General features: G+C 42.3%; 1 protein-coding gene and 2 pseudogenes across 1 annotated transcript in view; 1 reads left to right on the top strand and 2 right to left on the bottom strand.

Moving 5' to 3' along the window:
* Positions 1-10,030, bottom strand: part of LOC111956438 (semaphorin-6B-like) — a 96,368-nt pseudogene extending 86,338 nt beyond the window's left edge.
* Positions 10,031-12,795: 2,765 nt separating this feature from the next.
* Positions 12,796-18,940, top strand: LOC111957250 (alpha/beta hydrolase domain-containing protein 17A-like; annotated as a pseudogene).
* Positions 18,941-19,349: 409 nt separating this feature from the next.
* LOC111956359 (GRAM domain-containing protein 2B-like) overlaps positions 19,350-23,407 on the bottom strand; it is a 51,033-nt gene continuing 46,975 nt past the window's right edge. Inside the window, exon 12 of the mRNA XM_023976817.2 lies at positions 19,350-23,085. Coding sequence (XP_023832585.1) covers positions 23,067-23,085 — 19 coding nt within the window. The 3' untranslated portion in view covers positions 19,350-23,066. The remainder of the gene's footprint in view (positions 23,086-23,407) is intronic.

The following is a 23,407-nucleotide window of genomic DNA, read 5'->3' as shown; positions in this document are numbered from 1 at the left end:
AGTAGAGGAGTTCATAAGCCCTCGGTACCATTGGTGACAATTGAGGCATGTTACAGGAGCTGAAGATGTCAAGTTTATCTGGCACCGCATAGAGATGTCGTTGCATAGTATCATACCAACTGAGATTCAATCCCCATAAGAGTAATGCAGTACAACACTGAGATGCTCAAGCCCACAGAGTACGCCAGTAATCAACAATCTGAGATGTCATATACATCCAGATTAAGAGTTTTATTCTGCTACATCATGGTGATCATATTGGTGCTGAGTAGTCACGAGTTTCACACCCACCAGAGTACGAGCACATGAGCAATGACACTCTGCAGATGTCAAGCCCAAGAGTAACTGCATACACACTGAGATGTCAATGCCACAGAGTACGCAGGGTATTTCACGTTGGGATGGTGTTGGGTATCACCATGGAGATTTTGTCAGAGCATTCCCACGATGTTAGTACTGCTAGTGGAATCATGTATTATGAAGTTTTTTTTGTTCATGACACTTGAGCAGATAAGTGCCAGTTTTTAGTATCCCACTTGTATGTGAGTTGCAGTAGTTGGTCTTTGCGGATTTTAGAGCAGTGGTTAGCTGTATGGTGAGGCAGTAGCGAACACTGAGAATGCTTCTTAAGTAGGCTCTCAATGTGTAAGAGTATACTAGCAGTATCAGTTTTCATAGACTGGATAGGATTGCAAGTTTGTACATCTAGGATACTGCCAGTGAGCACATCTAGAGGAAGGTCTCAGCCTACAAGAGTGATACTGCTCTAGTAGCAGAGCGAGGTCTTGTAGTATCGCTTCAAGCACCAAGCAAAGGAGTACAGTAGGTGAGCGCGATCACTGATGATTGTTCAGTCTCCTATGAGGAGTGATTTGTTCTATGGACTTATTACTGAGTATAGTCTCAAGAACCACGACAGGCTACGCAGTAGCAGACAGCGAGGTGTCAAGCTCCAGTAGGAAGGTGAGAGACTGCAGTACAATATGACACGTAGAGATGTCAAGCCCACTAGAGTTGAACCGTATTGTGTATTAGTCAAGTACTACACCATGGTAGTAATGAATCAAAGCATGAACACAGTATCGTAACTGCATTTGTCGACAACTATTCTCGGGATGGTTTCAAGGCCCATGGCAGTACGTAGTACATATCAGCTGAGTATATGTATCACGTCCTGCGATCAGAGTACGCAGTAAACATCGGTTGTGATGTATGTCAGAGTGACCCATTAGATGTAGACTTGAGCAGTACTATGTCATCTCGAGATGGTAGATTCTACACCACAGAGAGAGACGTTTCACGATCATACATAGCGGATGTAATAGTAAGGTTCTGCTGAGAGTGTAGACTGAGATACATATGAATGGTTATGGACTGAATGTCAGGACAACAGGTGTTACAAGTCAAGTACACTTCAGACTGAGTGTGTTATCAATGCTGCCCACAGAGTACGCAGCAACAACACTGAGAATGTCAAGCCCACAGGGTACGCAGTACAACACTGAGATGTCAAGCCACAGAGTACGCAGTACAACACTGAGATGTCAACCATAGAGTACGCAGTACAACACTGAGATGTCAAGCCCATAGAGTACGCAGTACAACACTGAGATGTCAAGCCCCATAGAGTATGCAGTACAACACTGAGATGTCAAGCCCACAGAGTACGCAGTACAACACTGAGATGTCAAGCCCATAGAGTACGCAGTACAACACTGAGATGTCAAGCCCACAGAGTACGCAGTACAACACTGAGATGTCAAGCCCATAGAGTACGCAGTACAACACTGAGAATGTCAAGCCCACAGAGTAACGCAGTACAACACTGAGAGTGTCAAGCCCACCGACATTGTTATCAGCTATAAGATAGACAGGGAATTTCAATTAGAAAGATAATTTTTCAGTGTTTTCAAAGACATCTATCTCCGATCTGCACATGCATTGCCGAAAACATCTTGTACAAGCTGATGTTGGCTTAGATTAAACCTTTTCAAATAGCCAGATCACTAAATGATATTTCATTCCATCAACAATGCATTCAGAAAGTATTCAGACCCCTTGACTTTTCTACATTTTGTTACATTACAGCCTTATTCTAAAAATGTATTAAATCGTTTTTTCCCTCATCAACCTACACACAATACCCCATAATGACAAAGCACAAACAGGTTTTTAGAAATGTTTGCAAATTTATAAAAAATAAAAAGCAGAAATATTACATTTACATAAGTATTTAGACCCTGTACTCAGTACTGTGTTGAAGCACCTTTGACAGTGATTACAGCCTTGAGTCTTCTTGGGTATGAAGCTACAAGCTTGGCACACCTGTATTTGGGGAGTTTCTCCCATTCTTCTCCGCAGATCCTCTCAAGCTCTGTCAGGTTGCATTTGGAGCGTTGCTGCACAGCTATTTTCAGGTCTCTCCGGAGTTTTTAGGTGCCTTTTGGTAAACTCCAGGCAAGCTCTCATGTGCCTTTTACTGAGGAGAGGCTTCCGTCTGGCCACTCTACCATAAAGGCCTGATTGGTGGAATGCTGCAGAGATGGTTGTCCTTCTGGAAGGTTCTCCCATCTACACAGAGGAACTCTGGAGCTCTGTCAGAGTGACCACTGGGTTCTTGGTTACCTCCCTGACCAAGGCCCTTCTCCCGCGATTGCTCAGTTTGGCMRKGCGGCCAGCTCTAGGAAGAGTCTTGGTGGTTCCAAACTTCTTACATTTMAGAGTGATGGAGGCCACTGTGTTCTTGGGGACCTTCAATGCTGAAGAAATMTTTTGGTACCCTTCCCCAGATCTGAGCCTCGACACAAWCCTGTCTCRGAGCTCTACGGACAATTCCTTCGACCTCATGGCTTGGTTTTTGCTCTGACATGCACTGTCAACTGTGGAAGCTTATGTAGACAGATGTATGCCTTTTCAAATCATGTCCAATCAATAGAATTTATGACAGGTGAACTCCAATCAAGTTGTAGAAATATCTCAAGGATGATCAATGGAAACAAGATGCACCTGAGCTCAATTTCGAGTCTAATAGCAAAGGGTCTGAATACTTATGTAAGTAAATAAGGTATTTCTGTTTTAGTTTTTTCATAAATTTGCWAACATTTCTAAAAACCTGTTTTCGCTTTGTCATTATGAGGTATTGGGTGTAGATTAATGAGGATTTTTATTTATTTAAACCATTTTAGAATAAGGCTGTAACGTAACAGAATGTGGAACAAGTCAAGGGGTCTGAATACTTTCCGAAGGCACTGAATGTGTGTGAAACCGTCCATGTAATAAAGTATAAAATGTCCCACCCTAACCTTACTAAATACTGTATATTCTAATTCCTTCACTGCAAATGTTAGCACAAAGAGCTCCAGTTCTATACAGATAGCTTCAGACAAGGTTTCTCCTGAGCACCTATACAGTAGTAGAGAACAAGCTATACCCTCTGTTTTGATGGCTTGTAATGAGGATAAATATAGCCTTTATGATAGCAAAGTGACCATATTCGGTCTGTACAGGTACTGCATGTGCACCAAGTTACACGTGTACACACACTCGAAAAATGTACACACACACACACACCATCACACACCGAGATAACCTCTCCCCGGAATGCGTTCCCCTCCCTTCTCTCAGGTAGTCATTGTGCTGCTGCTCTGCTGTTCCTCTCTCAGTTGGGACTCTCCTCCTGATGAAAATACATCATTAAGAGACAACCTTGATGTCTGAAAGTGGAGGGAGAAGAGGAGGAAGGGAACAAGGGACGGGTGAGGRGGGGATGAGGAGGTGGAGTGAAATTATCTTCAGCAAACACACAATCAGACTAAAACCCTTCTCCAGCAGTCAAGACAAAAGACACTGCTGTGCCTCTGTCTCCCAATAAAAGGCTTATTTAGGCTACAATGCCTTTTAAATGCCTTTGGCTTACAGGCTCTGTGAACTCTCTCTTGGATGGGTAAAGTGGCAAACGTTCAGACTGCAAGAAACTCCCAGCTACTCTCCATGAGCAGCAAGAAGTCAAGTGCAAAGACAAACTAGGATTTTGAAAAGGTTTGAGTCAGAGTGAGGCACATGAAGTGGACAGCTACTGTCATGCAAATGAGCACAAGAGATAAGACACAGCCATGGGAATAGCTGTCATCTTTCCAGAGGGCAGAGAAGACAAAGATAAAGTTATCGTATCCATATTCAGAAGCACTGTCTGTATATATTTGCATTATTGTGRTATAAAGGTGTTATAGTCAACTCATAAAGATAGTAAAGCAAATAGGTCTGTGGAAGTGACCTAAAGGCTATGTGAAGCATTTTAAAAGTGCTTTCCACAAAGGAGTAACTCTCCGTCCTACGTCTGGAAGTTTTGATAAGAACCCTGTGGTATAATTAACCAATAAGCCCCGCGGGGGTGGGGTATATGGCCAATATAACACGGCTAATGGCTGTTCTTATGCACAACGCAACGCGGAGTGCCTGGATACAGCCCTTAGCTGTGGTATATTGTCCATATGTCACAAACCTCGAGGTGCCTTATTGCTATTAGAAACTGCTTACCAACGTAATTAGAGCAGTAAAAATAAACTTTCTGTCATAATCGTGGTATATGGTCTGATATACCATGGCTGTCAGCCAATCAGCATTCAGGACTCCAACCACCCAGTTTATAATTAAGGTTAGTTTTGATAAGGACCACGTGTTTTATTAAAAGTTGTATTCCTCTCTTTATACAGTTCACACTGACTTTGCTTTGAGAAGTGCAGGTCCTAGATCAGCCGTTCCCAAACTATTCTGGTGCCATGATGACCTACCTGAAGTCTTTTGAATTTCCTTATGAGCCTCAAGAACAAAAAACWATATTTCTCGCCACAGCCCATTAAGCCACAACCCAAATAGGACCTATCTGTCACCCATTTCAGACCAGCCATTTGGGAAAAAGTGCCATAGATTGTTTAGGATCAGAATCACATCCTGGAAGAATAATAATCTCCCAAAGGCTCTAGCAATATGGCAACGTGTGGGAAACATGAAACGGTTCAGCATGAAATATCCACATAACACCTGCTCTGTACACACACACACACACACACACACATGCACGCACACACAGACACACACATACACATAAGCACACACACAAATGTGCACCACACACCTGCCCTGAACCATATGTGCTATTCGCTCCCTGGTTCTTTTTAATGAGAGTGTAGCAAAGGCGTCGCTACGCTAGGAGATCCAGGGTTGAGGGATATATGAGAGCCATATGTTGCAGAAGTGAATACACGTGTTAGCATCCCTCATCGGGTATGTGAGACCCCATACTGGGCGTCAGGTTCTCTTGATCGTGGGTAAAGCTTWGGAGAGACATTATTGATGAAAGGAGAGCATGAAAATGAACATAAATACTCTCTTATATTACCAATGTAATAACACATCATAAAGCAGACCATTTTATCCAGAGCAACATAAGACGACTGCTAATATTCTCGATATGTGAGTGTGGCCCATGCAAGAATAAGATCCCGTCCTTTCAGATCTCTGGACACCAAGGTGGTACAAGAGGGCGACTGGAACTGGGCCAAAGAGTAGTTTGTTTTTGGTACCTTCTCTCCTTACAACAAGATCTACATTCTGACGGGCAACACAATGGCCTGCCTCCACGAGCSCAGCACCTCTGCCCTCTTCATGCTGGAAAACGGCTGCCTGGGGTCCTTGCTCCCAGGACCCCCGCTGGTATAGGTCACAGAGGAGAAGCCTGCACAGCCAGAGCCCTCTGGTCCGATAGACCCTGAGGTATACAGAGGCTTTACAGGACTGCTTTTAAAAGTGTTGATGTAGCGTTGAGGAAGCTAAAGARCCCCACCCTCTGAGTTCTAACAGACTGGACTGTCTGGGCGGCTATAACTCAGGACACTCTCCATCCTGGTCCATCTTACAGAAGAACACTGACATATATCATATCAGTTATGGGGCCTCTCTTAGTAGCCAATATATCAACTTCCTGTCACATCTGGATATTTCAAACCTGGCTCTGAAATTCWGATTAACCCCTGCACTGCCACAGAATACTGCAGGAAGCTACGGAAGATAACAGTCTTCAGGTCTCAGGAAAGGCTACCCATCATGCACGAGTGGTTCACTGACCAACCTCTGTTACTCATGAATGAAATAGAGCAAACTGAATGTGTGAGACATCAGCCACTCTAGTAGGAAATGGAAGTACTGTACAATAAAAAGTGCTATTTTATTATTGATGCCTAAACGCCTCAGTTTAAATAATAAACAAGCACTTTTTACTCAGCCTCCATTTCCCTACCAAACAGGCATTTAGGAACACTAACACAATGCAAATGGGTGTTTACACATTTTACAGCTTAAAGTGAAACAGCATTTCTCACACTCTGCAGTTTTGAAATCAATCAATCAGTGTTTACCGGGTGTAACAGAACTAAACAAGAACAAAATGTTTGCAATTGCCTTCCTGGACATCAACGAACAGACTTGCACATGTCTGGTAGAAAGACCTATTTAGTACATGAACCCAAACTTGCATTCTTGGTATGCAGCGACAATGTAGCTACCATGTTGAGAGCCACAGAGCCCGTAGTTGTGATCAATACAAGTCATTAAGAATCCCTATGGGTCGTGCTGTACCCTCTGGCTCTACAAGATTGCTTCAGCTGAAACCTTTTTATTGGTTTAATTGCTTTTCAAATCAGTTTCGTATAAACTTAATTTCTAAATTAAATTACTTTTTTTTCTCCTTACATTAGGATTGAGTAATTATACTGTTTAATTAATCATTGATTAATAATTTATTGTATCCCTGTGCTGTAAATAATGTGTTACTGATTCTATAGCAGAGGCTATAMTTGCTTGGCTATAAGTGATATACAGTGTAAGTGAAAATGGTTTCAATTGGTTTTGGTTTGAATGTTTTGGTATGTCAGTCAACAGCCCCGTGATGTCGGCTTGGGTGAATGCTATGCGAGATCCTTGGGATGCCCTACCCCATTGAAGTTGACATTTCAAATGGTTAAGGTAAGGGTTAGGGTTAGGTAAAGGTTAGGGTTAAGGTAGGGGTAAGGGTAAGGGGCTTAGGGTATGGACGTCCCAAGGATCTCAGATAGCTCTGGCCTGCGGGTTGTGTGCCGTCTAAAGAGAGCCTAAGGGAAACACTGGCTGCACCTGTTGTTCCCTGTGGTGGCTGTGATGGGGTGAGCACCTGCTCACAGGGCTGCTGTGAGGCTGTCTGTGGCCATAGCAGGCAAAACAGGGAAACCATTCACACTCCCTCAGACTCCATGTCTCTCTCTCTCTCTTTCTACTTTCTGTCTCACTCTCTCCTCCTTGCTCTACCCTTTCTCACTTATCCTCTCGCTCCCCATCTTTACTTATCTTTCTCTGCACTTCACTCCATGTCCCTCTCTCCTCTCTCTCTCTTCTCTCTCCTGCCTGTCTCTTTCGACACAAACATAAACAACTGCGACCAAAGGCTGTTAAAGTCCTCTATTGGAACTTGATGGCCCTGATAGAAAAGGGGGGAGTTGTAAACAATAAATAAATAATAACGGGTAAATCACTCTGCCGGCCCCAGGAATGCCAGCAGTAAGTGAGCAGTTTTCCTTGCCACTGAGGACCATGTTGGGTGCTTAAGGGATCTGCAGTGGGCTGTAAGTCTGATGGACACAAACATTGAGAGTGGGTGGGATGTTGGCAGCCTGGGCTTTAGTCTACAGTATATTCAGAGTCTCAGTCTGTGGGATTTAGCCCAATAAAGCTACCTGATGTTGACACCTCTTCTCTCAAGCCTCCCTCTGGTCATCACTATCTGGTCATGCTAGAAAGGACACAAGTACAACTCTATCTTGTGATTATAGCCATTAACCTTAACCGTACACCTCATTAAGACCACAAAGCTCATCCAATTTGGTCCATTCAAGCAAGCATGGTCATCTAGCGACTACACCTCCTCCTTCACACGTTCAGCTCTTTATGAGAATGGTCTCACCCCATGATATAATTAAGCAATAAGGCACGAGGGGGTGTGATATATGACCAATATACCACAGCTAAGGGCTGTTCTTATGGACGACGCAACGCGGAGTGCCTYGATATAGCCCTTWGYCGTGGTATATTGGCCATATATCACAAAACCCTGAGGTGCCTTATTGCTATTATAAACGGGTTACCAACCTAATTAGAGCAGTAAAAAGAAATGTCTTGTCATACCTGTGGTATTGGCTGTCAGCCAATCAGCATTCAGGGCTTGAACCACCCAGTTTATACTGTAACTCTTGTTCCGCCAACAGCGGAACAAGAAAGAACAGTCGGGACGTACAATAAGTTATTTAACTACCAATACAATTAAAAACACAAGCCTGCCATGCAAATATCAACCACTACCCTTTTCAACCCAACTGGGTCTTGACTGGTCCCAGATCTGTTTGTGCTGCATAGCCAACTCCTAGGCTAGCTCTTCCTACAGTAGGTCTCAAAGTGCTTTACATTGTTCTACACTCAGGCATAGCCCATGGAGCTACTGAAAGAATAATGAGCCAATCAATGCAGTGATGGCAGGCAAATGACCATATGTCTGACCTTTGGTCTATATCACTGGAAACCTTTAGAAAAACATAATTACTCAATCAACGTCACTCTTTAATGCCACTTACTTACCCTGGTCAATTGGGGTTGAGAGTCACAATGTACAAGAATGACCCAACATGTAGGAAAATATAAAATGCATTATTGCATAGGATGAATAAGAGCTCTTGTTCCATATAGGATCAGCATGTTGACTAATTGTCAACATGATTAAACTCATCATATTCACCATTGTCATTCTTATGATCCGAATAACTGGGAAAACTTTAATGATCATACCCACATGAAAGTAATGGACTACATCATGCAAGTGATGCAACACATGATTAATTAAACTAAAATATATTAGTCCATGTCCAATTATGAAAACAATGATGCATTGAATAACACAAAGAACACAGAGCCCACACAGTATAGCAACCAAAGGAGACACGTACCTCAAAAGAATACGACACAACACCCTTTGTCATTGGCAAAAACCTAAACAAAGCATTCAATGGCAGCTGATTAAATAGCATGTGTACATTCAGAGCACCAGCAACCGMAGGCGCAGCCGCGGTAAAAACGCTGCTAAAGCGAATGCAATACCTGTTCATCCATCCTCCACCATCTCTCTCTACGGCTAAACTCACTCACCATTCACTGTGCGAGATGGACAGGTATGCAGGCGATGTCTGGTCTGTTGCCAGTCGTCCTCTCGTATGCAGACAGGTTTTCCTCTACGTCTGAAATCAACACAAAGGGTGGAGCAGGGCACCAAGCTCTCTCTGGTTCTTGGTAATCACAATGCCTGGATGAGAATCGGCTATTAAGCTACCAATCCCCTCTGCCGCACCTGTCTCTTCCTCGAGCGGCTTCTGCGCGTAACCGTGGCATCCCCGTTATCTTCCAGTGAACGCGTCCAGACCAGTTCAAACCTTTCCAATAAACCTTACCCGGGTAAAAGCGAAATATGGTACCTGCAGGTGCAGTGCTTTATTTATAGGCTACATTTCAGTGCCTTGTTTGAAGATAAGGATATTTTTCGGGCACCCCTGCAAATCACACAATGAAACCCAAGAGTGGGCTATAATCGGTGTAGAGGGGTAAGCGTCACCTTCAAATGACCAGAAAGCTTAGGCTATATGTGCAGGCAAAATACTCACGAGTCTTTTCATTCTGTCTTAATTAATTCTCTCTGTCTGTGGACCCCAGCTGTGCAGTCTTTCCAGGTTTGCATGCAGTGCTCCCTTGACAGCCGAAGAAAGACACTGGTCAAGCTCTCAGATATCACAGGCTCAGGCTATAATGGATATATTCCAACACTATGTTGAGAAAGGATACCAACGCAGAATGTCTCCAATATCCAATAATACATCAAACCAAATCGAATGTTATTGGTCGCATACACATATTTAGCACCACCAACACAGGGACAGAAATATTCAGGGAACGTTTCAAAATGATAAAGCACCCCACAATGCATGAATGGGGACGTCATTGATCTCTCTCTCTCTCTCTTTCTCTCTCTCTCTCTGTCTCTCTTTCACGCACGCATACACGCACAAACATTTTTTGCTTGCATATTCAAATCTGGCAGGTATTTCATCATGAAAAATACACTGAGTGTACAAAACATTAAGAACACCTTCCTAATATTGCGTTGCAATAACAAGTGACATCAACAAGGGATCAACAAGGGATCATAGATTTCACCTTAATATACCTGGTCAGTCTATGTCATGGAAAGAGCAGGTGTTCTTAATGTTTTGTACACTCAGTGTATAACAAACAAAACAATTCTCCCCCAAAAATTTAAACATTAGGTTTTGTCTTTGAACACTGTAGCATATCATTAGAAATGTGGAACAAACTGCAAATGTCTATTTTGGAGAAAGAATTACATTCAGGTAAGGGTCCAATAAAATGTTATCTAACACAATTATTTTATAACCAATCAAGGACAAATCTGGGTGTGAAAATGTCAAATATTAAAATAGCCTAAAAACTGTGCATAATAAAGGAATCACTGCTGGAGGAGGGTATAGAGTGAGAGGTAAGATGAGAGTGTGATAATTTCCCACAGGGAATTATGCTGTCATCCACTCCCATTGCTATCAGTGGAAGCTGTCAAAACTAAGGAAACAAGATGATGKGGGAGGACATGGGAGCGCCTGAGTGGCAGGTGTCTTCAGGAAAGCATCTCAACAAATAGGAACAGGGTATCTCTATCATTTTGGACAGTAATGATATATTCACTAAATCAAATTTGATTTAGCCTATTCATTATATTCTGTGAGATAGGAGAGACAAAATCATGGTTGTAAATTATGTTTTTCCTAATTACATAAATAGTCCTATCCATCTGTAACAACTATTCATATCACACGTTCTAGAATCATGAACACAGTCAGAGGCAGATAGAGGAAAATATTGTTAAGGAATTAAGGTTTTAATTGTTTTACAAAAGCGACAGTAAAACACATAAACACAAATTACTTGGATGGCTCATAGAGCTTCCGTGCTTTCACAGACTGACTACAGGTTGACTGAGTTCACAATTGACCAAAAAACAGACCAAAAACAGTAACAAATAAAACTACAGTATGAAATAAAGAGAAAACAGGTAGACATATTTTAAGATAAATGGTAAATATTTTTTAAATGCAAATACATAGGCTAACTGAAAGACAATCCCCTCAACGGAGGACGGGTTCAATTATCTAAACAATATCCCAGTGGTGTAAAGTACTTAAGAAAAACTACTTTAAAGTACTAGTTAAGTCGTTTTTTGGGGGTATCTGTACTTTACTTTACTATTTATATTTTTGCTAACTTTTGCTTTTACTTCACTAAATTCCTAAAGAAAATGATGTACTTTTTACATTTTCCTGACACCTAAAAGTACTCGCTACATTTTCACCGGAAAATGGTCCAATTCACACACTTATCAAGAGAACATCCCTGGTCATCCCTACTGCCTCTGATCTGGCAGACTCATTATCCACAAATGCCTCACTTGTAAATTATGTCTGTGTGTTGGAGTGTGCTTGGCTAGCCGCCTGACTATCCGTCAATAAAAACACAAATAAAATGGTGCCATCTGGTTTGTTTAATATAAGGAATTTGAAATGATTTATACTTTTAAGTTTGATACTTAAGTACATTTTAGCAATTCCATTTACTTTTGATACTTAAGTACATTTAAAACCAAATACTTTTAGACTTTTACTCAAGTAGTATTTTACTGGGTGACTTTCACTTTTACTTGAGTCATTTTCTATGAAGGTTTCTTTACTTGTACTTAAGTATGACAATTGAGTACTTTTTCCACCACTGCATTTCCATAGCTGGGGTTCAATATACAGCTTGGATCCCTATTTGTTTTTGTAGTTATTATGGATCTCCATCAGCTGCTGCCAAGGCAGCAGTTAAATTAAGGCAGTTATACAATTTTAAAAACATTACAATACATTCATAAGAGATTTCACAACACACTATGTGTGTGCCCTCAGGCCCCTACTCCATTACCACGTCTCCACTGCCCTATCAGCATCTCTCCACACAAAGAATAAACTGCAAACAAATTGACATTAGTGCAGTGGCATAACTTTTAAAGCAATACATAGCCTGTCAAATTTGAATAAATAAACGCTGATAAAGAAAGTAAACACATACCTCAGTACAATTGACCACACCGCAAACATTTATTAAAAACGCGAGGTTCTAAAAATAGTTATCCAGCAGACACAGCAAAACAACGACACCACACAGACTCCACAAACTTCGGGTACAAATGTTCTCATCCCCACACTGGTATAAGGGGCACTTTTATACTTTTTGACCTGACCTCTCCCCTTACAAAAAAAAGATTGCAGTCAGAGTACAGTATACGTGCAGTTAGAGTGCAGTATAACTGCAGTATGTTGCACATACTGTCTCCAAAATAACACTGTGTACTGCAGTTACTGCACTTTTACTTTCAAAACGTAAATATTTTTTTGTAAGGGTCTAATTAGGGTCCAAGAGGAATCACACTGACCAAAACCAAACCTTATCTGCCTTTGCTCCCTCCCTCTCCTCCCTCTCTTCTCTCTCACACACACACACACACCACAACACAACACACACACACCACACACACACACACACACCCACCACACACACACACACACACACACAAACACACACACACCACACACACACACCACACAACACACACGCCACACACACACACACACAATACAATCTGTGAAACCAGCAAGTTTGTGAAATGTAACATTGTAACTCGGCCTATCAATTCACTGCCAAAGGGCTACGCCCTCTCTTTCCATCACTTCCGGGTCTATTCGGACGGGGTTGTGAAAAAAATGGTTGTCACGATATTTAGCTAGCCAATCTACAAATGACAGATACATATAAAATTATACGGAGTACACTATCCATGTCAGGGTCCAAGAAGGATTTTCGCAGAATTGTGCAACTTTTTTTTCATAGACAGGAATATTTTATATTGTCTGCAAACCCATCGTGAATTGGTAAGTTAGCGAACGTTCACTAGGTTAACGTTACTATACCTGATTGATGTTTTGACACGTAGCTTAGCCAACTAGCACTTGCTGCACCACCTAGCAAGCTATTTACCGATAGCTAACTAGCTAACGTTATTGCACTGGTTTAGCGAGCTAAACATTTCCTCTTTTCCCAAGCTATATTTTTGGACACATTATGTCCGGTAGCTACGCTAACGTTGGTGCATCAAGCTAGCCAACGTTAACTTGGAATATCCGTATTATTGAGTTTACAGAGTGATTCACCATAATATGCAGTATGATGTCGAAGCTTTACCTATCACCATGCTTTTCCTGCTAGTTGTAACCAGAGGTGGCTGTTAAACTAGGTTGCTAGCTAACGTGAATAAATAGTCATTAACGTTATGTGCAACGTTAGGACGTTGTAGCTAGGTACTGTAGCTAGCTAACGTTAGTGTGTGAATTCTGATATTATCCTGCATCGTTGACTAGCTGGTAGCTAACTTTACGTCTTTCTATTCCTGCAAAGCTAGCATACTACGCCTGTGCCAAGAGGTCAGGACCTTTGTTATGGCATGTATCCACAGGGTCACTGGTTCAAACCCTGCTGTGACTGACCCACTTTACAGAATAGTGTGGTAGAAGGCTAGCTAGGCGGGTAGGTCTGTACTGTGTTCATAACTAATGCTCTTTTTGCCCAGGACTGCTGAGTGACTTAACCAGGTGGTGTTGGCACCTTTGTGTGCCATCTCATTCCAAGTCCCATCTCATTCCAAGTCCCAGAGGAACCTTAATACAGGTAGATTATTTTCTCTACACCATCACAGATGCTCCTTCCGTCAGTGTGTCATGTGTACTGTTAGATAAGGTGTTTAGTACACTCACTTTCTCTCTCACCTCCCCCTCCTTCTGCCTGTCTTCAGTAGAAGATGAAYGGCCTGTCCATTAGAGAGCTCTGTTGCCTGTTCTGCTGCCCTCCTTGCCCCAGCCGCATTGCAGCCAAGCTGGCCTTCCTCCCTCCAGAGCCCACCTTACTCCATGCTGCCTGACCCGGAGGCTACAGCTGCAGCAGCAGCCCGGACCACGCCGGGGTGCTCCCCCCTCTCTGGGGGCTCCGGGCCTGCGCTCCCGCTGGGTGGCGGTGCGGGAGACAGAGGTGTGGAGGGGAGGATGTGCGAGAGGGCGGTGGAAGCTCCATCTGACAGAGAGGCAGAGTTCAGTACACTCAGAAGAGCTGGACATGACAGACGTGTTCCTGACCAGGTCCAGCGGGGGACCGGGTGCTGCATGTACATCGATGTGCCCCCAACGCCAGGTGAGAGGAGAGAGAAGAACTAGAATTATAGAGATGATGGGTCCGCAACCTTTCTCTTGCTCTTTTGCACAACAAGGGAGATTGTGCAGGTTTTTCTATTTATAGAGATGCATGAATATAGAGTTCTATTTTAGTGTTCTTTTATATTCTATGGTTGTATACATCACTGTTTCTCCCTTCTCTTCTTTATTTTCCTCTAACTGTTCTACCTCTCCCTCCCAGGTTCACAGTGCTATTCTCCCATGGTAATGCAGTAGATTTGGGTCAGATGAGTAGCTTCTAAATTGGCCTGGGCACGCGTATCACTGCAACATCTTCTCCTACGACTACTCTGGCTACGTGTCAGCACTTGCAAACCCTCAGAGAAGAACCTCTACGCTGACATAGACGCGCCTGGCACGCCCTGCGCTCGCGGTAAACAGCTGTTACACACGCACACACACACACACACTTTTGTATTGCTATTTTGTGGGGACCAAAGAATGATTCCATCCAAAATCCTATTTTCCCTAACCCTAAATTGACCCTTAACCTAAACATAACCTTAACCTATGCCTAACCTCAACCCCAAAACTATACCTAATCCTAACCGTAACCCTTAACACTAATTGTAACCCTAACCAAAATAGCAGTTTTCTTTGGGACCGCAAAATGTCCCCAATTTTCCTGGTTTGAGTACTTCTGGTCCAATCAAGGATAGGGTAGTGCTGGGTGAAAACTGTACACACCGTTACCCTTCAGGATGCACAACAAAGAAGGCCTATTCTGGTCATCTCGGCTGTGTTTTTGTTTACTCAGTTATCTGTGTTGTGTCCCATATGGTATCAGCCCAGAGAACATCATCCTGTATGGGCAGAGTATTGGCACAGTACCAACAGTGGACCTGGGTCCAGGTGAGTGTGCTGCTGTGGCTCCACTCCCCTCTCACCTCTGGCATGAGGGTGGCTTTCCCCGACACCAAAAGACGTACTGCTTCGACGCCTTTCCAAGTGTGTCTACACACACCACCACACCACACACACACACACACACACACACACACACACACACACACACACACACAAAACACATTAGAATGCTTCATTTAGATCCACAACAACAGAAATTGTCACACAGGCCTACATCTTTGGCTATGAATAGATATTGTGACTCCTCAGCTATAAGCACGTTAGAGAACAATCGAACACATATGACATAAAAAACGACGACTTCATCGACAGGTTATGAAGCGTAACTCAAAGCTGCTTATAGACTCCTTACGTGACTTATAAATGTGAGTATAGACTACTTACAAACTGTTTGTGACATGTGTATTGCAGCATAGAGAAGGTGTCTAAGATCCCATCCCCGGTGCTGATCATCCACGGGACGGAGGACGAGGTGATAGACTTCTCCCACGGCCTGGCTCTGTTTGAGCGCTGTCCCAAGGCCGTGGAGCCACTCTGGGTGGAGGGGGCGGGACACAACGACATAGAGCTGTACAGCCAGTACCTGGAGAGACTACGACGCTTCATCAACCAAGACCTGGCTGCAGCACACGCCTGAGTGAGGAGGTGAGGATGTGTGTGTGTAAGGAGCTGTACAACAACATCAAACTACAGCCTTAAGTCTGTAGAAAAGGAGCATCCACTATGCTGTAAATGTGTCTGGCTGTGTGTCTGGCTGTGTGTCTGGCTGTGTGTCTGGCTGTGTGTCTGGCTGTGTGTCTGGCTGTGCGTCTGGCTGTGCGTCTGGCTGTGCGTCTGGCTGTGCGTCTGGCTGTGCGTCTGGCTGTGCGTCTGGCTGTGCGTCTGTGGTTGAGGTTGTGTGCATTGACTCATGGAAATGAAGGATCTTGATATGGACACCTGTCAAACACCTGGATACGTGTTCCTAGAGACTTCCTGAGGCAGAGCATTTGTGCACTACAAACTGTCTTCTCTGTGTACATGTATCTATGTACAACTCCCAGAGTTGAAGATGCTCTCTGTATGGACCTGAGCTGATATCACTCCTCCCTGTGTCTGCAGTGGACATCTGTCTGTCTACTTTTCTGTCTTTCTCCCTGTCTCTCTAATAATGAACTTCTCTCTCTCTCTGGATTTCTTTCAACTATCCTGTCCTAAATAAGGACTAGGGGAAGAATAGAACTGGCCTTTGAGARTCTAAGAGAAAGTCTGCTCTACTGTAGAAGGCAGCCATTTGAACTTGTTCTGGGTTAAAGGTTGTGATAACTGAGTGAGAGTGGGGAATGCAGGATGTACTGCAGTATTACTCTGACTAGTTGTTTGACTGTTGCCTGTCCATATTATCTAATGTGTCTGAAGTGAAAGGGTTGTGGAGACATTGATGTCTCTGAAGCCTGAGATGAACATGGATAGTCTGATCCCAGATCTGTTTATGATCACAAACAGATCTTGAATCAGGCAACAACAAAAACATAGCTAGTTTGTTTTCTTCTGTAAGGAGACCTCTGTCTCTTGATAGATTCCTAATGTGAATGAACTATAGTGGAAAAAACGCTTGAGAAAATAATGTATTTTCATTTATATACAGTCTTCTCTGTGGCTCTTGAGAAGACAAGTCCGTTGACTGTTGTGACGATAGAGAGAGCAGGACTGATGGTCAATTGCAGTGGACGGTGTCCGTGAGGCCATCTCAACTGGCATTTTCTGTTACATTAGATCGCACATATACACTATATATACAAAAGTATGTGGACACCCCCTCATAAGTGGATTCGTCTATTTCAGCCACACCCGTTGCTGACAGTTGTATAATATCAAGCACACAGCCATGCAATCTCCATAGGGAAACATTGGCAGTAGAATGGCATTTCTGAAGAGCTCAGTGACTTTCAACGTGGCACCGTCATAGGATGCCATCTTTACAACAAGCCAGTTCATCAACTTTCTGCCCAGCTAGAGCTGCCCCGGTCAACTGTAATTGCTGTTATTGTGAAGTGGAATCTTCTAGGAGCAACAACGGCTCAGCCGCGAAGTGGTAGGCCATACAAGCTCACGGAACKGGACCGCGGAGTGCTGAAGTGTGTAAAGTGTCTGTCCTCAGATGCAACACTCACTACCGAGTTCCAAACTGCCTCTGGAAGCAACATCAGCACAATAAGTGTTCGTGGGGAGCTTCATGAAATGCGTTTCCATGGCCAAGTAGCCGCATACAAGCGTAAGATCACCATGCGCAATGCCAAGCGTCGGCGGGAGTGGTGTAAAGCTCGCTGCCATTGGACTCTGGAGTAGTGGAAACGCGTTCTCTGGTCTGCACAGAGCCCTGACCTCAACCCCATCGAACCACTTTGGGATGAATTGGAACGCCAACTGCGAGCCAGGTCTAATCGCCCAACGTCAGTGCCCAGCCGCACTAATGCTCTTGTAACTGAATGGAAGCAAGTCCCCGCAGCAATGTTCCAACATCTAGWGGAAAGCCTTCCCAGAAGAGTGGAGGCTGTTATAGTAGTAAAGGGGGAACCAACTCCATATTAATGCCCRTGATTTTGGAATGAGATGTTGGMCGAGCAGGTGTCCACATACCTTTGGTCATGTAGTGTATGAAATGGTTGTTCACTTTGCTGCTATTCAACTGTCACTCACATAAGAAGACTATTCCTGAGGACTATTCCTCATGAGAAATAAATGGCGTTATAGCGTCTTATAAATATAACACTTTAACTGACTTTCTGAGATCTGAAGGGAATACAGTCATTAATTCACATTTATCYTCAATCTTTACTCATGCATTTTTCTCTCAAAGTAATAAAAACGTGTATAGTGTATAGCGGAGAGTTCGTCAAACTGTTAGACATGTTGAACTTTAATTGGGTTCCATGGTGGTTCTAAGTCAATAGCATGGAGCCAACATGGATGYCAGTTTCTTGAACTGATGATACAATGTCTGGTGTATAGGAGCTTTTCTATGGTGGCAGTATTGATCCAAGCCATAAACGAGCCTTTCACTGTTAGTGTGGTGCAGGTTCCACCACATCAGTCCACACACAGAGCGCGCAAGCATGATAAGCAGGTCTTAAGTTCAGCACTATTGTACAAAGCATCCAAAGTGTAGTTGAAAATATAATATTTACGTTTGTGTCTCCTTTGCATTGTTGACTACCTGACCCTGCCCCCAGAAAGACCAGAAGCAAGGACTCTAGGAATGACCTAGTCATAGAATACTGAAGTTACTGTCAGTAAAAGTAACTCTCTATTGAGGGGACACTGTATGTTGATGATTAAACAATACATAACACTGCAGTCATCCTGGGTGAAAGTGGCACTTTGTAGGTGGCTGTTTTTATAGGATCATTTTGAACAGGTATCTATTCCATTTTCACAGTATGGTGTGTRTCACCATACCTAAGGTGGTGGAAGTCCCTCAGGCTCCCGTGCCAGACTCTTCAGGGTTTTAGGCTGGTTAGGGTTCTAAGCTCTCCAGGGTTCTAGGCTCTCCTAAGATACAATGAGACTAGACCTGACTGTCAGTTGTCATTTCTGTACACTACTGTATGGGTTCTTGCTAAGAAGGTCTCTAAACATAATGGGGAATAATTAACACAGTGGTTCATTGAGACTGAATAGAGAATAGTCTCACTTGACCCTATGATAAGGAAGTGAGGTATCGATATTCTGACAACTTTATGCATGTCCATTATTTGTGTTTTACTGGGCAAGTGTTGGGGTGGGGTATATAACTTTGTGCGTGTGATGCCAGAGGGAAAATGTAAACTCAAGGTATCGTACAATATAGCGCTTTTTAAACAGGGGTATAGATTTAGTTGTTTTTTATTACTGAAACTAAACTAATGTATTGTTTTGACTTTTGTGCTAGAGTTTGGACGGGGAAAATACTGGGTGGGGTTAGAACATGAGGGTGTTGTTTATATATGGTTATTGTAGTTACCTATTCTGTTTATTATGATTTGTAATATGAAAAAATTACTGACAATATGATGTAATGTCATTAATTCAGGGGACTGAATCTTGACCTTTTTATTGACAATGGGGAAAAAACAATAAACAATTATGTACAAAAATATAAACTTGTGTTGTTGATTCTATTGTAAAAACAAATTGACATTTGTGAATCCATTTAGTACAATGGAAAGAAAAAGTATGTGAACCCTTTAGAGTTACCTTAGAGTTACCTGGATTTCTGATCTTCAAGTCACAACTATAGACAAACACAGTCTGCTTAAACTAATAACAAACAATTATCATTTTTCATCTCTTAATTGATCATAAGCATTCACAGTGCAGGTTGGAAAAAGTATGTGAACCCTTGAATTTAATAACAGATTGACCCTCCTTTGGCAGCAATAACCTCAACCAAATGTTTTCTGTAGTTGTGGATCAGACCTGCACAACGGTCAGGAGGAATTGTGGACCATCTTTACAAAACTGTTTCAGTTCAGCAATATTCTTGGGATGTCTGGTGTGACCCGCTCTCTTGAGGTCATGCCACAGCATCTCAATCGGGTTGAGGTCAGTGCTGACTGGGTGACTCCAGAAGGTGTATTTTCTTCTGTTCAAGCCATTGTTGTTGATTTACATCTGTCTAATAGGTTGTTGTCCTGTTGCATCACCTAACTTCTGTTGAGCTTCAATTGGCGGACAGATAGCCTTACATTCTTCTGCGAAATGTCTTGATWAACTTGGGAATTCATTTTTCCGTCTGATAGCAAGCTGTCCAGGCCCTGAGGCAGCAAAGCAGCCCCAAACCATGATGCTCCCTCCACCATACTTTACAGTTGGGATGAGATTTTGATGTTGGTGTGCTGTGCCTTTTTTTTCTCCACACATAGTGTTGTGTGTTCCTTCCAAACAACTCAACTTTAGTTTCATCTGTCCACAGAATATTTTTCCAGTAGCACTGTGGAACATCCAGGTGCACTTTTGGKAACTTCAGACATGCAGCAAGAAGCTGGGGCTTCTTCCATGGTGTCCTCCCTTGAACACCATTMTTGTTTAGTGTTTTACGTATTGTAGACTCATCAACAGAGATGTTAGCATCTTCCAGAGGTTTCTGTAAGTCTTTAACTGACACTCTAGGATTCTTCTTAACCTCATTGAGCATTCTGTGCTGTGCTCTTGCAGGCATCTTTGCAGGACGGCCACTCCTAGGGAGAGTAGCAACAGTGATGAACTTTCTCCATATATAGAGTTTGTCTTACCGTAGACTGATGAACATCAAGGCTTTAGAGATACTTTTGTAACCCTTTCCAGCTTTATGCAAGTCAACAAATCTTTGGTCTTCTGAGATCTCTTTTGTTCGAGGCATGGTTCACATAAGGCAATGCTTCTGGTGAATATCAAAATCAAATTTTGTGAGATTTTTATAGGGCAATAGCTTTAACCAACATCTCCAATCTCGTCTCATTGATTGGACTCCAAGGCAGYTGACTCCTGACTCCAATTAGCTTTTGGAGAAGTCATTAGCCTCGGGGTTCACATACTTTTTCCAACCTACAATGTGAATGTTTAAATGATGTATTCAATATAGACAAGAAAAATACAATTTGTGTTATTAGTTTAGGCACACTGTGTGTCTATTGTTGTCAAATGTTATGTAAAATGTATGCAGAAATCCAGGTAACTTCAAAGGTTCACATATTTTTTCTTGCCACTGTAATTACAGTGTCTTGTGTATGAACTATCAATACATTTTTATTTACAGACATTCAAGAACTGTTGAATATTTTTTTGAATGGCTTAGAAGTAGCTTATTTTAAATACACCTGTATACATTGAAAGTATACTACACTGATTGATATAGTACTAATCATGGTGTACAGTATTTCTGTTTTGAGGGGAGAGTGCCCCCTGCTGGCCTGTTAGTGCCACTGACAAAGATGCCATGGAGTCATTCTATTAATTAAGTAGTAAAAGTTATCTGAAATTAATTTACACTATCATTAAATAATTTAATTTGCCAGCAAATTTCAGATTAAAATAACTTCTGACTTACATTATTCCTTTACAAAGAACAACATTCATTACCAGTTAAACTGAGACCAACGAATAGTGCCGTAAGCCAAATTGATTTTAGGAGTGGACTGACTGAAAAAAATAAAAAAATAAAAGCTGCTTTGTGTGAAGTCAAGGTTTTCCACATTTCTGACAGGACTGAGGTTTTAGTGATCTGTCTCCTCAAATGGTCAGGGGACCCACATTAAATATATATTAACAATTGACCAGCTCATGAGATTACATTTTAATTGAGACCCTTTATATACTGTAGTTTGTTGTACTGTGGCTTTGGTATTTAGTGTTCCTACTATAGGCAGGGGCGGACTGGGACAAGAATTCGCCCCTGTCATTTTATTCACATCGGCCCACCACTGCGCACGCCACTAGCTCAAGTAACATGTCTAAGCATGAATGCATGTTTCAAGATATTTTGATGTGCAACCTAATCCAGTAATTGTCATGAATTTTGGGTTCACAATTAGACTATAGTTGCTATTTTACTGTCAAAATAGTACTCCAGAATTTCCATATTAGTTTTTTTTTGTTCCAAAGAGATGAATTACATCTTTTATGTGCACTAACTAAAATCATAGGGTAATTAATTTGTGGTTCAACACATGAGGAAGTGTAAACTCAAAACACATTAATTAGAATACAAACTAAAATATATTACCCACCACAGGAGGCTAGTGAGGGGAGGATGGCTCAAAGATGGCTGGAATGGTATCAAGCACTTGGAAACCAATGTTTTTGATGTGTTTGATCCCATTCCATTAACTCCGTTGTAGCCATTACTATGTGCCGTCTTCCACAATTAAGGTGCCACCAGCCGCCTGTGATGCCCACTGCTAGTAGCCATGTATTCATCCAACCGTAAATGTAATGTCCTAAAAAACTTTACAGTTGTAGGCTACTACCCATGAAACCTATAGGCCCGTGCAYGTTTTGAGCACATTCCGCTCCATACCTCAAAGCCATATAAAATGTCTTGATTATAAAATAGTTGCTGTTGAGAAATAAAGATTATACCCTCCTCTCTTCGACAGGGACAATTGGACGAAGCTTCCAAAGCTGTGTTTTTCCCCCGCAATTTCATTTTGAAATGTTATATGATCAGAATAAATGTTTCTCTCGAGTGCATGGAAGGAGAGGAAAGTGGCTCGCTCACCACAGCAGCAAGCCCCAGTGAGGGAAGACACTTTCATTACAAGAATCATGAGGATAATGCACTTTACTGTTTAGCAAAATCATTGCTTTAGCTGTCCCAAAATTAGGATGTTTTTCAGTGAGGTGACAATGTAGAATATGCTCTTTCTACGTTTACAGGCACCCTTTTCATTTTTTTATGATCCGTGATCTTGGCTGTCTAACTGATGACAGAGTTGAAGCAGGTCATCTTTGCTGATGCTGTGTTTGACTTTCAATGTGAGTTTGTGTGACCTCAGCCTAGCAGAAAACCTTAATGTTTTGTATACTCAGGGCATATTAGTATAACAGAAATTTTAATTTTTTTACAATTTTTATCTTAACAAGCTTATGGCCCRCCGGCCATGTCACTTTTTCTATGTTTAAAAAAAAAAAGTATAATAAAAAAAAAGTGTCCATTTTCGACCAGCCCACCCAACAAAAAAATTGGCCAGCCCGTCTGGTATTTGCCAGAATATCCAAATGGCCAATCCTCCCTGGCTGTAGGTCTCTTCAGGCTGTTTCCTGTTCCCTGGAATGAGGAGGGAGCAGTGAGAGGAGGAACCAAATCACTCTCTCAGATATTATCGTGCATACTCATGCACAAGTACACTCGCACACACCTTTAATTACATGAAAGTGAAGACTCAAATACCTACAATGGGTGTTCCTGTTGATTATGTAATAGTGGAGTGATTTCTTGGAAAACAGGTGTCATTCCTCTGGGCATGTTTTTCTCCTAACCTCCTGTGACCTAACGTCCTGTGATCTCTGCTGCTGATACAGTACACGATACCTCTGATGTCTGAGAACACTCTCTCTCTGTCTACACAACCGGTTTGATCTACCTTGAA

Source organism: Salvelinus sp. IW2-2015, linkage group LG32 (assembly GCF_002910315.2).
Source record: "Salvelinus sp. IW2-2015 linkage group LG32, ASM291031v2, whole genome shotgun sequence".
NCBI classification, from domain to species: domain Eukaryota; kingdom Metazoa; phylum Chordata; class Actinopteri; order Salmoniformes; family Salmonidae; genus Salvelinus; species Salvelinus sp. IW2-2015.
This window is presented reverse-complemented; position numbering and strand designations above follow the sequence as displayed.